The 11,594-nt window shown below is 40.4% G+C and overlaps 2 protein-coding genes across 2 annotated transcripts; one reads left to right on the top strand and one right to left on the bottom strand.

Moving 5' to 3' along the window:
- Nucleotides 1-778: 778 nt before the first annotated feature.
- Nucleotides 779-1,777, top strand: LOC104435430 (zinc finger protein VAR3, chloroplastic-like). Its single transcript, XM_039306629.1, has 4 exons — nt 779-871; nt 958-1,292; nt 1,369-1,500; nt 1,588-1,777. Exons 2-4 carry the CDS (start codon nt 1,045-1,047, stop codon nt 1,712-1,714), a joined length of 507 nt encoding a protein of 168 aa, XP_039162563.1. The 5' UTR covers nt 779-871; nt 958-1,044; the 3' UTR covers nt 1,715-1,777.
- A 1,260-nt stretch (nt 1,778-3,037) lies between these two features.
- On the bottom strand, nt 3,038-5,188 carry LOC104433037 (1-aminocyclopropane-1-carboxylate oxidase homolog 4-like). Its single transcript, XM_010045656.3, has 3 exons — nt 4,657-5,188; nt 3,558-3,945; nt 3,038-3,450 (listed from the first exon to the last, which is right to left on the bottom strand). Exons 1-3 carry the CDS (start codon nt 5,157-5,159, stop codon nt 3,202-3,204), a joined length of 1,140 nt encoding a protein of 379 aa, XP_010043958.2. The 5' UTR covers nt 5,160-5,188; the 3' UTR covers nt 3,038-3,201.
- Between the last annotated feature and the right edge of the window lie 6,406 nt (nt 5,189-11,594).

An 11,594-nucleotide genomic window follows, 5' to 3' on the forward strand; every position in this document is an offset into this window, starting at 1 on the left:
TAGTGGTTCGGCTTGATTCAAGCCTACGTCCACTCTTTCGCACCGACAGCCGATTGGCTGGATTCCACTATGATCAAAGAGTTGTTACGGTGTTGATCTTCCTTGATTTCTAGGTGTAGATGATCTACCACACTTGCTCAAGGCGTCACCAAGTATAAACACTCTCGGTATACAATTTCGCTCGTCTCAACTAACAATCAAAGGATCTTCGACTGGAATTTTTCTATCGATCACACACTTAAAACAACTAGAACGTCTTCCTTTATACTCCTTCATGCCATCATAGCCGTTGGCACTTACCAAAGGAATTCCTCCAATCTACCCGTTGGACGGAATCAATCAAGAAGATCATCCGAGCTATATAAGGAATCGATGATAGCCCATCAATCTGTTCGCCCATACAATCGGGATCTCGGTTTCCAAGAATAGAATAATCCAAGATTATTTCGTCGACCATCGGATCTTCAATCGTTCTTAGATAAGATATAAAGAATCCGAAATGATTATCCAACCAAAGAATCTATCCCGAGAGGATAGGATCAAATCCTCAATCATAAACCTCGACTTTGGATTTCCTTCAACACTTTGGATTAGAAAGACTGTCGGTGAGAATAACTTTGAGTCTTGAGTCTTGAGTCTTGAGTCTTGAGTCTTGAGATAACAAAGTCTTGAGACTATAAAATCTTGAGACTTTAACTATCGATATCCAGACTTAGACTGATAGAAATGTTTTGTCAGCTTCAAAATATTCTGGAAAGATTTCTCCAACAATATTCAGGTCATAGCAGAGTGTGGATGCCCCAGCACAGACAGAAAAGTGGTGAACTCTGGTAAGCGCTTGAGGGCGCATGTGGGCATCGATGAGGGAAATGTATGTCCTCTTCTTAAAGACTTGCAGTAATCATTAGATTATATGGTTTCATCAGTCATATTCGTTACAGACAGCTGCTTTGCCAGGTTTGCAGCTCCTGCAATTTGAGGGGAAACTGTGAGAGAGCATTTGTGAAGGCGGGTGAAGATGAAGGAGGGCGCACGGTTGATGTTATGCGAATCTTGTTGACATATGGACTTGACCCCGTAAGCAATACTGTGGAGAATAAACCATGTCTGACTAGAACAGTTAAGGAATCAGTCAGAGCACTGCTAAAGCAAATGGCAGAGTATGGCACCGATGTACTTGGCTCTGATTTGTCGAAATCCACACCAGCTGGTGATTTATCCTCGCATTCAAGTTCGGAAGAGAAAGGCTACAAAGATGTTCCAATGAAACAAGGAGATTGGCATTGCCCCAAGTAATGCAATTGTTAACATCCTATTGATTAATTTGAGTTTTGCTCCGAATATTTGATACAATTCTGCATATGGCAGGTGCAACTTCTTAAACTTTGCTAAGAACATCAAATGCTTGCAATGCGATACCTTTTCTCAGGAAAGATTGAATCAACTGCCGGAAGACCAAGATCATCTTCCGCTAAAAAAAGGAGACTGGATATGTGACAAGTGATTGCTTCTCATGCCTTTTCTCACCTGTTCACTGATTTGTGGTGAGCAGAGCTCCTTGCTTATAGAAACTGTTGCATTTTGCAGATGCAATTTCTTAAATTTTGCAAAGAATACTAGATGTTTGCAGTGCAAAGAGAAACCCCTGGAAAGGCTACTCAATCTTGGGGAGTGGGAATGTGAATCGCGAGTTCTTGCTAATCCATTATTTTAGTTAATTCCTACATTGAGCAGTTATAGTTGTTCCTGAGCTGTTCTGCCCTTATGGATCTGTGATTGGTAGGTGCAATTACATCAACTTTAGAAGGAATATGGTATGCTTGAAGTGTGATTATAGAAGGCCTAAAGCATCAAATTCAAAGGGCTTGTCTCAACGAGATTATGATGTTGGAAATCACAATCAAGGTCATGGAGCCGTTGAAGATAGAAATGTTGGAAATTAATCCAGAGAAGACACACTATTTGTTGTAGTCAAACATCAATGTAAAGAAGATGATAACAATTTTATAATATCCTTCCTTTTACCAATCTTGGAGAAGAAGAAAATAAGATATCACTGAAAAATAACATAAAATTGGAAGCTCTATGCTCTCATCTATTTATAGAGATTTTTAGTTCATGTACAAAAGAGATACATGAATTAAATAGACGTATGTATCCACGAAATTCATGAATCAAGAGATACGCGAATCTAAAGGTACGTGAATTCAAGAGATTCGTGAACTCAATAAATACATGAATTAAAAGATATATGAATCTAGGAAATTCATGAATTCAATAGATACATGAACAGAAAAATTTAGGAATTCACAAATTCAAAAGAGATACGTGAACAAAAAAGACTATCTTAATTTATTGGCTTTCGTTGATCCATTAACCATAATTATAACCATAATTATAATAAGAAATTCTATGTGGTCTCTGGGGAGAAATAGTCAAATGTGATTCGTTGATCCATTAACCATAATTATAATCATAATTATAACAAGAAATTCTATGTGGTCTATGAGGAGAAATAGTCAAATGCGAGTCACAAATAGGGTGAGATTTGTGGATGGAGAGAATGGGGTCACTGAGAAACCAAAGTTAACAAACTCATCGAACGAGGTTTCTGGAATTCTTGATTTTCCAATTGCAGGAGGCATGAGCGATGTGTCTCGTGACACAGAAAAGAGGGAAATGTGGAAAATGAAGATGCTGGAAAGAAGCAGAATGACTGCAGAGGAAAAGGCAAATCCAGAGGAGCCACGCTCATCCAGAATTTATAGGAAGTCCGAATCACCAGACTTTGAGGACGATGAAGAAATGGCTGAATGGTTCGGCAGTGGGAAGACGTGAGTATAGATGCCTGTACATGTAATTGGCAAGAATCAAATTCATTTGTTTCGTTGCGTCTGTAGGTTTTCCAGGATACTGCCTCTTATTTTCCAGTGGACAGTAAACTATTCATCTCGTGCAATCTTGCTGTTGAGTTCCCATGTCCGTGATTGGTTCAGTCTCTGTGGAATGAGTTTAGTGAATCCATCGCACAAGTTACTTTCTCACATGGAATATGCAAACGCATATATTCAAATTAACACCATAAGAACAACAATTACACAAGGTTTAGTAGAGTTTAGGGGAAGAACCCAGTATTTCCTTCATTATTATAAGGATGCATCTTATTCTTTTATCACCATTTCTGGCCTATGGACCTCTCAATCACGCCCTGAAGTAGTTTATCAGACTTTTCCCGCCCAACTCCTTAGTGAAGAATCTCCTCTTGTATTCGCTGAAGGTGAACTGCCGAAAAGCAGCAGGCTTATCCGAGGACACAAGCTCCGGGAACGGTCCGAACTCATTCTCACTATTGCTCGGGTTGTAGAGAGTTGCTATCGACACACGTGGCTCTCGGTTGGGGTTGGCCAACACTCGGTGGTCCACGCTTTTGTACTTGTCGTTGGACATAATCTGGAAAATTCGAAATTTACATAATAAGATCTTCATTTCATGGTAGAATGTTAACGTAACTTACTCAGGAGCTTTGGAGAAAGTCCTAGTCTTTGACGGGAGTTCACCTGAAGGATGTCACCGATGTTCACAACAAGAGCCCCTGGGACGGGCGCCACATCCACCCACTCGTCGCCATGCTTCACCTGCAACCCACCGATCTGGTCTTGCAGCAGCAATGCGATCACACCTGGGTCTGTGTGGGACGTCATGCCGACTGTCAGATTGGGCTGGGGACAATATGGATAGCAATGCCCCAGCATGACCCTCGTCTCCAAGCACGTCAATTCCTGAAGCTTGCCAGCACTCAATCCCAACCCCTCGCTCAACAACCCCAAGAGGAGGCTCCCCAGCCGTTGAACCTGTTGATTCCACTCCAATACCTCGTTTCTGCACACCTCAGGGATTTCTTCCACGTCCGCTAATTTCGGAGCTAGCAATATCTGGAGCGTGTCCCTATATTATTATTATGGGTGAGCACTTTCAGGCTCCGTATAGGTTAGAATCTAGAACCTCCTCAATTTTTAAAAGTTGGGACTTACGTTACATACCCTAAAATTTATCTTGTCACAAGTTCCAAAATTAATTCTAGGATCAACCATTGGTTTCATATGTATTATTAATTGAACATTTATAATGAATCATTTTAATGACCGGCATTTGTTTATGCAATTAATTGACTACAACTTATATTTAAACAAACGAAGAATATGGAGCATTGACAAAATAAAAAGTCAAACCATAAAATGGAAGTTTAGACTACACCGCACCATCACACAAAGACATATTAAAAGAAACACAAAATTATCTCAAGTTTTATCTACCTAGAATTTGGACTTTACTTGTTCAAACAGGTTGTTAATTTTTGGAACTTCAAACATATCTTGCATATCTTGAAATCTAAAATTGGATAAATTCCCACCAGTTCTCAAATTCTAGGTCCTATTCTAGAACCCTACTCATCCCTGATTATAATTCCGTGCACCGGTTGAAGTGATTCTTTTCTTTCGTTTGTCATCGTCTTACTTTCAGTCATATATGATGTATCAGTTCGTCTCATTTGCTAAACACTTGACACGATCGTATTGGTAACTGAGCCTTTATGCAACTAATTATCATAAAAATCATGAAATGGTACGAAATCAATTGAAGTGGTTCGGGGCTGACCTCCAGCTAGCCGCTTTGGAGTGGAACAAGTCGTAGTTGGTGAAGAACGACACGCCGGTCTCCATCTCCCTCCGGTAGATCCTCGCCTTCACCTCTGTCGGCTGCTCATGGAAGGCCTTCACCGCCGCGATCGTGCGGTCCAGGACCTCCGTTGGCACGCCGTGGTTGACCACCTGGAAGAAGCCAAGCTCGCGAGCTGCACGCCCCACTTCTGCGACGACAGAGGGCCGCCGGAAGGAGTCGCAGCAGGAGAGGTCGATGGTGGGGATGGAGTCGGGCTTGGGGCGGGCGGGCTTGAGGGTGGAGAGAGTCTCGTGCGGGTGGACGAAGAGGGGTGGGAGGGAGGTGAGGCCGGAGTCGACGAGACCTTTGACGCCGAGCTTGGATTCTTCGAACTGCTTGAGCTCTTGGGCTCGGTCGAAGGCTTGTTGCGTGGTGTCGGTGACGCCCATGGCTGTAGTCTCCCAGTTCTGGTTGGAGCGTGGTTCTGGATCGGGTTGCATGAGGACGTCGCAATAAGGAAAGGGAAGAAGGAAGGACGAAGAAGCGATGTGAGTGGGACAAGATGAGTCACCATCCACTATAGTCACAAAAAATTAAATAAAAAAAAGAATTAAAACTTATCGTGACACCCACCCTTTCAATAATTGATCACTCATGATAAGTTATTATTTTTACGATATCCTAAGACTATTATATTAATAAAATCTGTTTGTCATTATCTTTACGATAACTTAAGACAGTTTTGCTTATAAAATTTGTTTGTCAAAATGGGATTGCGTAATCATAAATGGTTATGGCAAAAGAAGAAAATAACATTTGGGTCGTGGATGATATGAATAAATGACAAGGTGAAACATCATTGCAAAAATAAGAAAGCATTACAACAGTCTATTTTATTTCGAAATTTCTATTGAAGTGACGGCTTTATAAAATAACTACTTTCTCGTGCACTATTGCTCCATTTTCAAAGGATAGAATTGGACAATTACTTGGAGATACTAGGGAACGATGACACTTATGAAGACTACTATTTTTATTTTATTGGGAGGCTAGTGAAAGGATGAGGAAATAATGAACAAAAAAGGAACAATAAATTTATTAGACACTCTGAATCCTCAAAGAATTGGTTGGTTAGTCAAGTGCTTGATTGAAAATCAATAAATTTTTTTTTGGCGACTAATTCCGAACTTTTAATGCTATGAAGTCTTAAGTAAAGTTACGAAATTTAGGTGTCAACAAGTACAAGTTTTGAAATTAGAAATTATTAGGTTTATTTGCTATAAACGGATGGAGAGATCAAAATGTAAAACCACCTGTATTATAATATAGCAAATAAAAGGATGGAGAGATCAAAATGTAAAACCACCTGTATTGATAAGCGTAAAATTCATGGATTTACATTTTGATACCCTATAGAGAGTTACGTGTACTCGAATCATGATGCTGGACTCTTTTAATGCTATTAGATTGGAGCGAATAGTTTGTGATTAGATAGGTTGAAACATATTGAGATATATTTGAATGTTTTGAGAGTTAAGGATACCCTATAGAGAGTTACATGTACTCGAATCATGAGGCTGGACTCTTTTTTTTTTTTTTTGGTTAAGTCTCACAATAGTATGAAATTTTAATTGTTTTTTTTTCTCAAGTGACTTTTCATTGATATGATTTTTTTTTCTTATGCTGATAAACCTAATAATTTCTAATTTCAAAATTTGTACTTGTTGACACCTAAATTTCTAATAATTTCTAATTTCATTTTACTTAAAGACTTAATAGCATTAAAAGTTCAAAAGTTAATTAGTCGCAAAAAAAAAAAAAAAAAAAAAAACTTAAGGGTCGGAAATCGGGCTGGATCGGGCCTTGGCCCAGCCTACCCCCTTCCTTTTCCTTCCCCCGCGCGCGGCCCACCTGCCCGGCCCACCACGGTTGGGCCTTGACTACCCAACCAATTCTTTGACTTTTTATTAGAATATAGCTAATAAAAGGATGGAGAGATTAAAATGTAAAACCACCTGTATTGATAAGCATAAAACTCATGGATTTTCCATTTCATCTGGAAAGTGTAAACCATATGTAACCACAATTTAAATATTTAAACAAACCAATGAAAATGATGCAAACAACTTGTTTAGAGACCATAAGACTAATACACATTCTCTTTAATTAGATAGCAACTAGACATGTTTGGCTTAGTCATGATGCACGATAGGTGATGTTATGTACGTTCGATACATCATCCTTTTGCTGTTGTGAAATTTTATTGATAATCTAAGGGCAACAACTACTACTAATTAAATGAAAAAGAAGAGACAACACAACCAACTCATTAAGATAGTAAATTCATCGGGATTGGCAACAACTACTACTAATTAAATGAAAAAGAAGCAACAACTACTACTAATTAAATGAAAAAGAAGAGACAACACAACCAACTCATTAAGATAGTAAATTCATCGGGATTTCGGCGAGCATCAAATAAACGTTTCTTACTAAACACTCTTGGCCGACAAAAGTCGATGAAAGGACTCATTCAACGTTGCTTAGAATCACGTGGTTCCAAATTTCTTCCGAATTTAAACCAACATTATAAAGAAATAAGTCACATCGCACTAACTGAAGAAAACTTCCAGCTAATCAAATTGATTTTGGGTCGATTTTTCCAGGACGATGCTCAAGTTGTACCCAATTCATTGAACATCCATGGGAAAGAGCTCCTGTCCCGCGTTTGGGAAACGACAGGGAATTGACCGCTCCATCGTATCCGCATGAAAAGTCGACCGGGGCTGACCTGCTCATCTGAACCGTACGCTTCTCCCGCTTTGCCCGCAAAACGACAAAAACTGCTTTTAAGCTCAACATCTCCATAACTCTAGCCGGAAGTTTGATGAATTGTCTTAATGTTGGAAATTTTCTATAATATGAACTTACATTAATTAATTAATTTTTTATTTTAAATAATCGGATTAATGGATATTTCAATATTTATTGAACCCTACAGTGATTTGATTAAATTGGGTATTGACATCTATTGATAATGGGCCTAGTTGAGTAGCAAAGTGTAGGCAATTGTATTTAACTGAAGCCCATAATAGGAAGAACCCAATTGACGAATGTTAATTAGGGTTTGCTAGGTCCCTTCTATAACATATAAACCTATCAATTACTTTTTTTTTTTTTTTTTGGTTAGTCTTATTCTATTCCTACTCTACACTTACTCTCAAACTTTTGCCCTACCTCTTGCAGGGCGTGGGAGTTGAAACTCACTTTTGAAACTCACGCGTCCCCACCCCATCCCTATTGAGAAGGTGGGGATTTGAACCCCTCACCTCCCCCTTCCATGTTGGAAGGATGGCCACACTTATCAGTTGCTTTAATCCCATTGAAAACTGCTATATCGAAATAAATCATAGAGAGGAAGATCTAGTATTCCGATAGATCACTAATTATCAGAAAAGAATGGACCTAGACTTAGAACCGGGGAGGAAAGTAAGTATTTCTGCAGTATGCATCCCACATGGGCGAACAACCCCGTTCAAGCCCTTCAGGGACAGCCTTTTAGCGTAAAACTACTCGGCCCTTTAGTTCGAGCCTAGAGACACCCCGAGATGCCGGGATGGAAACGTTTCTAACCTACCCAAGCTGCATTTCTTGAAGGATCCTACCAGGCTGGAGAAGAAGAGAGAACTTAGAAAGCCATGGAAAGATTTTCACAAAGCACACACTTTACTTCAGGGGACTCTGCCCAAAACATTACACCCTCCTTGCCTTATATAGGCAATTAAGAGGTCACAAGGACACATAGGGACCTAGCTCACGGGTCCTGGAACAAACAAGGGCACCGAAAGGGAATTATTCGCACACTATGAACGAATCGTATGCGTGAACGGTACATTCCTAGCCTAGTGCTACAAGTAAAAGTGAACAAGTGGTTTGCTACGGTGAAAATGTACGGACTCAACGGTCTCGTCCGTCACGAGCATTGTAGCCGCACACCGAATCATCCGTGCTTTGTCTTCGAGGAGATGTGCCTCGTACTTACTTCAAGAGCTTCAAGGTCCTCTCGGTGAGAGGATTTGGTCCAATCTCGAGATGAGGATGTTTGTTCATGAGCCCGGTGTGATGCTTCTTCTTCAGCCCGTTTGTACTTTCATCTTCCCAGTCGGGAATTCTTGGTCAGGGGCCAATTGGATGGCTCTCATAGAAAGATGTGTCCATGCTTTGGAATTGTTCATAGGGATCCCGGGACGAGAGGTCCTCCAAAGCGTGCATAGGGGTCCCGGTGGACTGGACAATGTCATCTTCGCTTGTCATTTCGAGGCTCTTGGGACGATGTGGCTTGTCCGTATTGTCCGAGTGCTTCCTTAGCTTCGTGCTAGGTCATAATGATCCCACGTAGTGGGTGCATTATTCCAAATTTCTTCGGGAATGGTCTTGTTTTCCCGGCACGGGATTCTCCGGAGTTCTCGATATTCATTTTCACGAGTCGAACAGATGTAGGATAAGATCTATAAATCCTAGCTTCTCGATTGTTCAGGTTAGGTTTATAGGATGTGGTTCCTATTTCTAGTGGTGCATCGAGAATAGTACCATTATTTCTACAAAATTCCAAGGACGTCGAACAAACGGGATGGTGTGGACTTCGGGGTTTGGCGTTATCGATCTCGGTTCTCTTTCTAAGTCTTGTTTCCGGCATGTAGGAGGATAGAACCAATTTAGAAATTCTAAAAGATTTCTATCACATTCCTTTTGAATGTTTCTCCCGAGCAAGAATATCCTTGTGAGGTTAGCAATGAATTTTCTGGTTGGGATTTCAAAAGCTATCGATACTTATTGGTCAAGTACCATAATAACGTTTTGAGTTGTTCGGGGAAATCATCTTCCTTCCGGATAAGAGGATGAATGAATGGATAATTCATATTTAACCCGCAAGGATAAAGAATCGAACCTCCATTGAATCTGAATAGGTCTGTGTGGCTTTGCCACATAAGGTTCTCCATGTTTTCAGCAAGGCTATCATTACGAATCTGTGAATAATCTCCTGGGATATTTCCAGCTTTGTAGATCTCGATGTTCTCGATTTTGTATTTTACTCCATGGTTGAGCATATGAAAAGCAGGCCTTTTGATATACATGTTGATCTCGGCTGGTGCTTTTGGCCTTGATAGGAAATCAGCAAGTACATTTTTCTTTCCAGGAATATGCTTTGTTTCAAAGGAGTATTTTGAAAACCATTCTGCCCATCTAAGCAGTTGAGAATTTGGAATCTGTTTTTGTTTAAACTTGGTCATCCGAGGAAAGATGCCATGTCTAATTCCACCGGGAAGTGGTGGCCGATGAGATGAAACTCAAATTTTTTTATTCCATTTTTGATCGCTAAGATTTCTTTGAAAGTGGAATGGTAATGCATTTCAGCTTGGGAAAATTTTCCACTTTTATGGGCACAAAGGAGTCTCTTACCATCAATTTCTTCGAATAGAACGGCTGCCCAAGTATTCATCACGGCGTCGGTTTGAAGAATTCTTTTACCCGTTGATGGTATTTGTAGTGGCGGAGATTCCCGTGCATAATCTCCTTAAGCTCGCCGACTTGCTTTGGTGCGAGTCTTTCCCAAGGTGGGGAGTGCTTTTTTAGCATGATTTGCAAAGGGATCGAAGCTTTGCAATATTGGGGACGAAATCTCGAGATAATTAATTATCCCAAGAAATTGCTGGACTTGTTTCGTCGTGAAGTTGTCTTCAGAAACTTCGCAATTCTTGAGCAATATGTGGCCGGGGTAGTATGTACCTTTGTTGAGGTGCATACCAAGAAATTCAATCTCTGTTTGGGCAATGTTCATCTTTCTTTGAGAGAGCATAATGCCATGCTTTCTCGCGATTTCTGCAAATTGTTCAAGGAGTTGACAGTGTGACTGTTCATCCGGGCTGTAGAGCAGAATATCGTCGATATACACAGCGGCACTTGATAGTATTGGTTGGAAAATACGGCACATAGCCTTTTGGAAAAGGGATGGTGCTACCTTTAAACCAAAAGGAAGAACTTTCCACTTTGGAAGTGCTGGTTTGGGATACAGAATCCTGTTTTGGATCTGTCTTCAGGGTGAATGCCTAATTGCCAAAATCCTGCTTTGAGATCGAACTTGGAATAAATGTGGGCTTTGGTCAAACCAGTAAAGAGAGAGTCTCTGGATGGTAAAGGGAATTTGTCATCTTGGAGAAAAAGGTTGAGAGGTTGATAGTTAATCACTAATCTCATTTTTCCTCTGTTTTGCTCGGCTCGCTTATTGACATAAAAGGCTTCACAAGCCCATTGTGAATCGGAAACTTCAATAAGACCTTGCTGCAAAAGTTCCGAGCATTCCCTTTGAGCCAAAGCCAAATGTTCTGGTTTCATTCCCATGTGGCTAGCCTTGGTTGGATTTATGTCTTCATTTTTTGAAAGGAAGACGAACAAAGAACTCAGGTTTTTGCCATAAGGGATGAGAACATTTCTGGGCAAATTCTGAATGAGATTCGAACAAGATTCAAGCAACTTTTGCATGATTGGATCTAGTAAACTCATCTCAATGGAAAAGAGTCTTTGAATATTGACAAACTCAGAGAATTGGTCTTTAAATCTGAGACCTTTTCCAGGGATAATTCGAAGCTGAGAGATTTGAGTTATGATATCCCACCCAATTATCAAATCTTTATTGGGAAGGCTTGATCCAAAAATTCTTGTGGTTATGGAACACTGAGGAAAAAACTGGACAGTGACTGGTGTGGTTCTGACATTTGTGGAGAAAGTATCTCTGACGTGCACTGAAGTATCCGATGTAAGGAGTCCAATTCTTCGGGCGAACTTTTGTGTCTAGAATGGAACAACTTGCTCCCGTGTCGATAAGAGCAATGACGTTGACAGTTTGGCAAACTTCGAGGTGAGGATTTTAACGGGGA

The sequence above is a fragment of the Eucalyptus grandis genome, chromosome 2 (assembly GCF_016545825.1).
Source record: "Eucalyptus grandis isolate ANBG69807.140 chromosome 2, ASM1654582v1, whole genome shotgun sequence".
Classification (NCBI taxonomy): Eukaryota; Viridiplantae; Streptophyta; class Magnoliopsida; order Myrtales; family Myrtaceae; genus Eucalyptus; species Eucalyptus grandis.

Excerpts from the sequence above, each read along its gene's own strand:
- LOC104433037 (XM_010045656.3), bottom strand. The coding sequence starts at position 5,159 with ATGCAACCCGATCCAGAACCACGCTCCAACCAGAACTGGGAGACTACA. Across the intron at positions 3,946-4,656 it reads TCCAAAGCGGCTAGCTGGAG|GGACACGCTCCAGATATTGC; the intron begins GTCAGCCCCGAA and ends ATAATAATATAG. Across the intron at positions 3,451-3,557 it reads ACATCGGTGACATCCTTCAG|ATTATGTCCAACGACAAGTA; the intron begins GTGAACTCCCGT and ends CGAATTTTCCAG.
- LOC104435430 (XM_039306629.1), top strand. The coding sequence starts at position 1,045 with ATGCGAATCTTGTTGACATATGGACTTGACCCCGTAAGCAATACTGTG. Across the intron at positions 1,293-1,368 it reads GGAGATTGGCATTGCCCCAA|GTGCAACTTCTTAAACTTTG; the intron begins GTAATGCAATTG and ends TGCATATGGCAG. Across the intron at positions 1,501-1,587 it reads GGAGACTGGATATGTGACAA|ATGCAATTTCTTAAATTTTG; the intron begins GTGATTGCTTCT and ends TGCATTTTGCAG.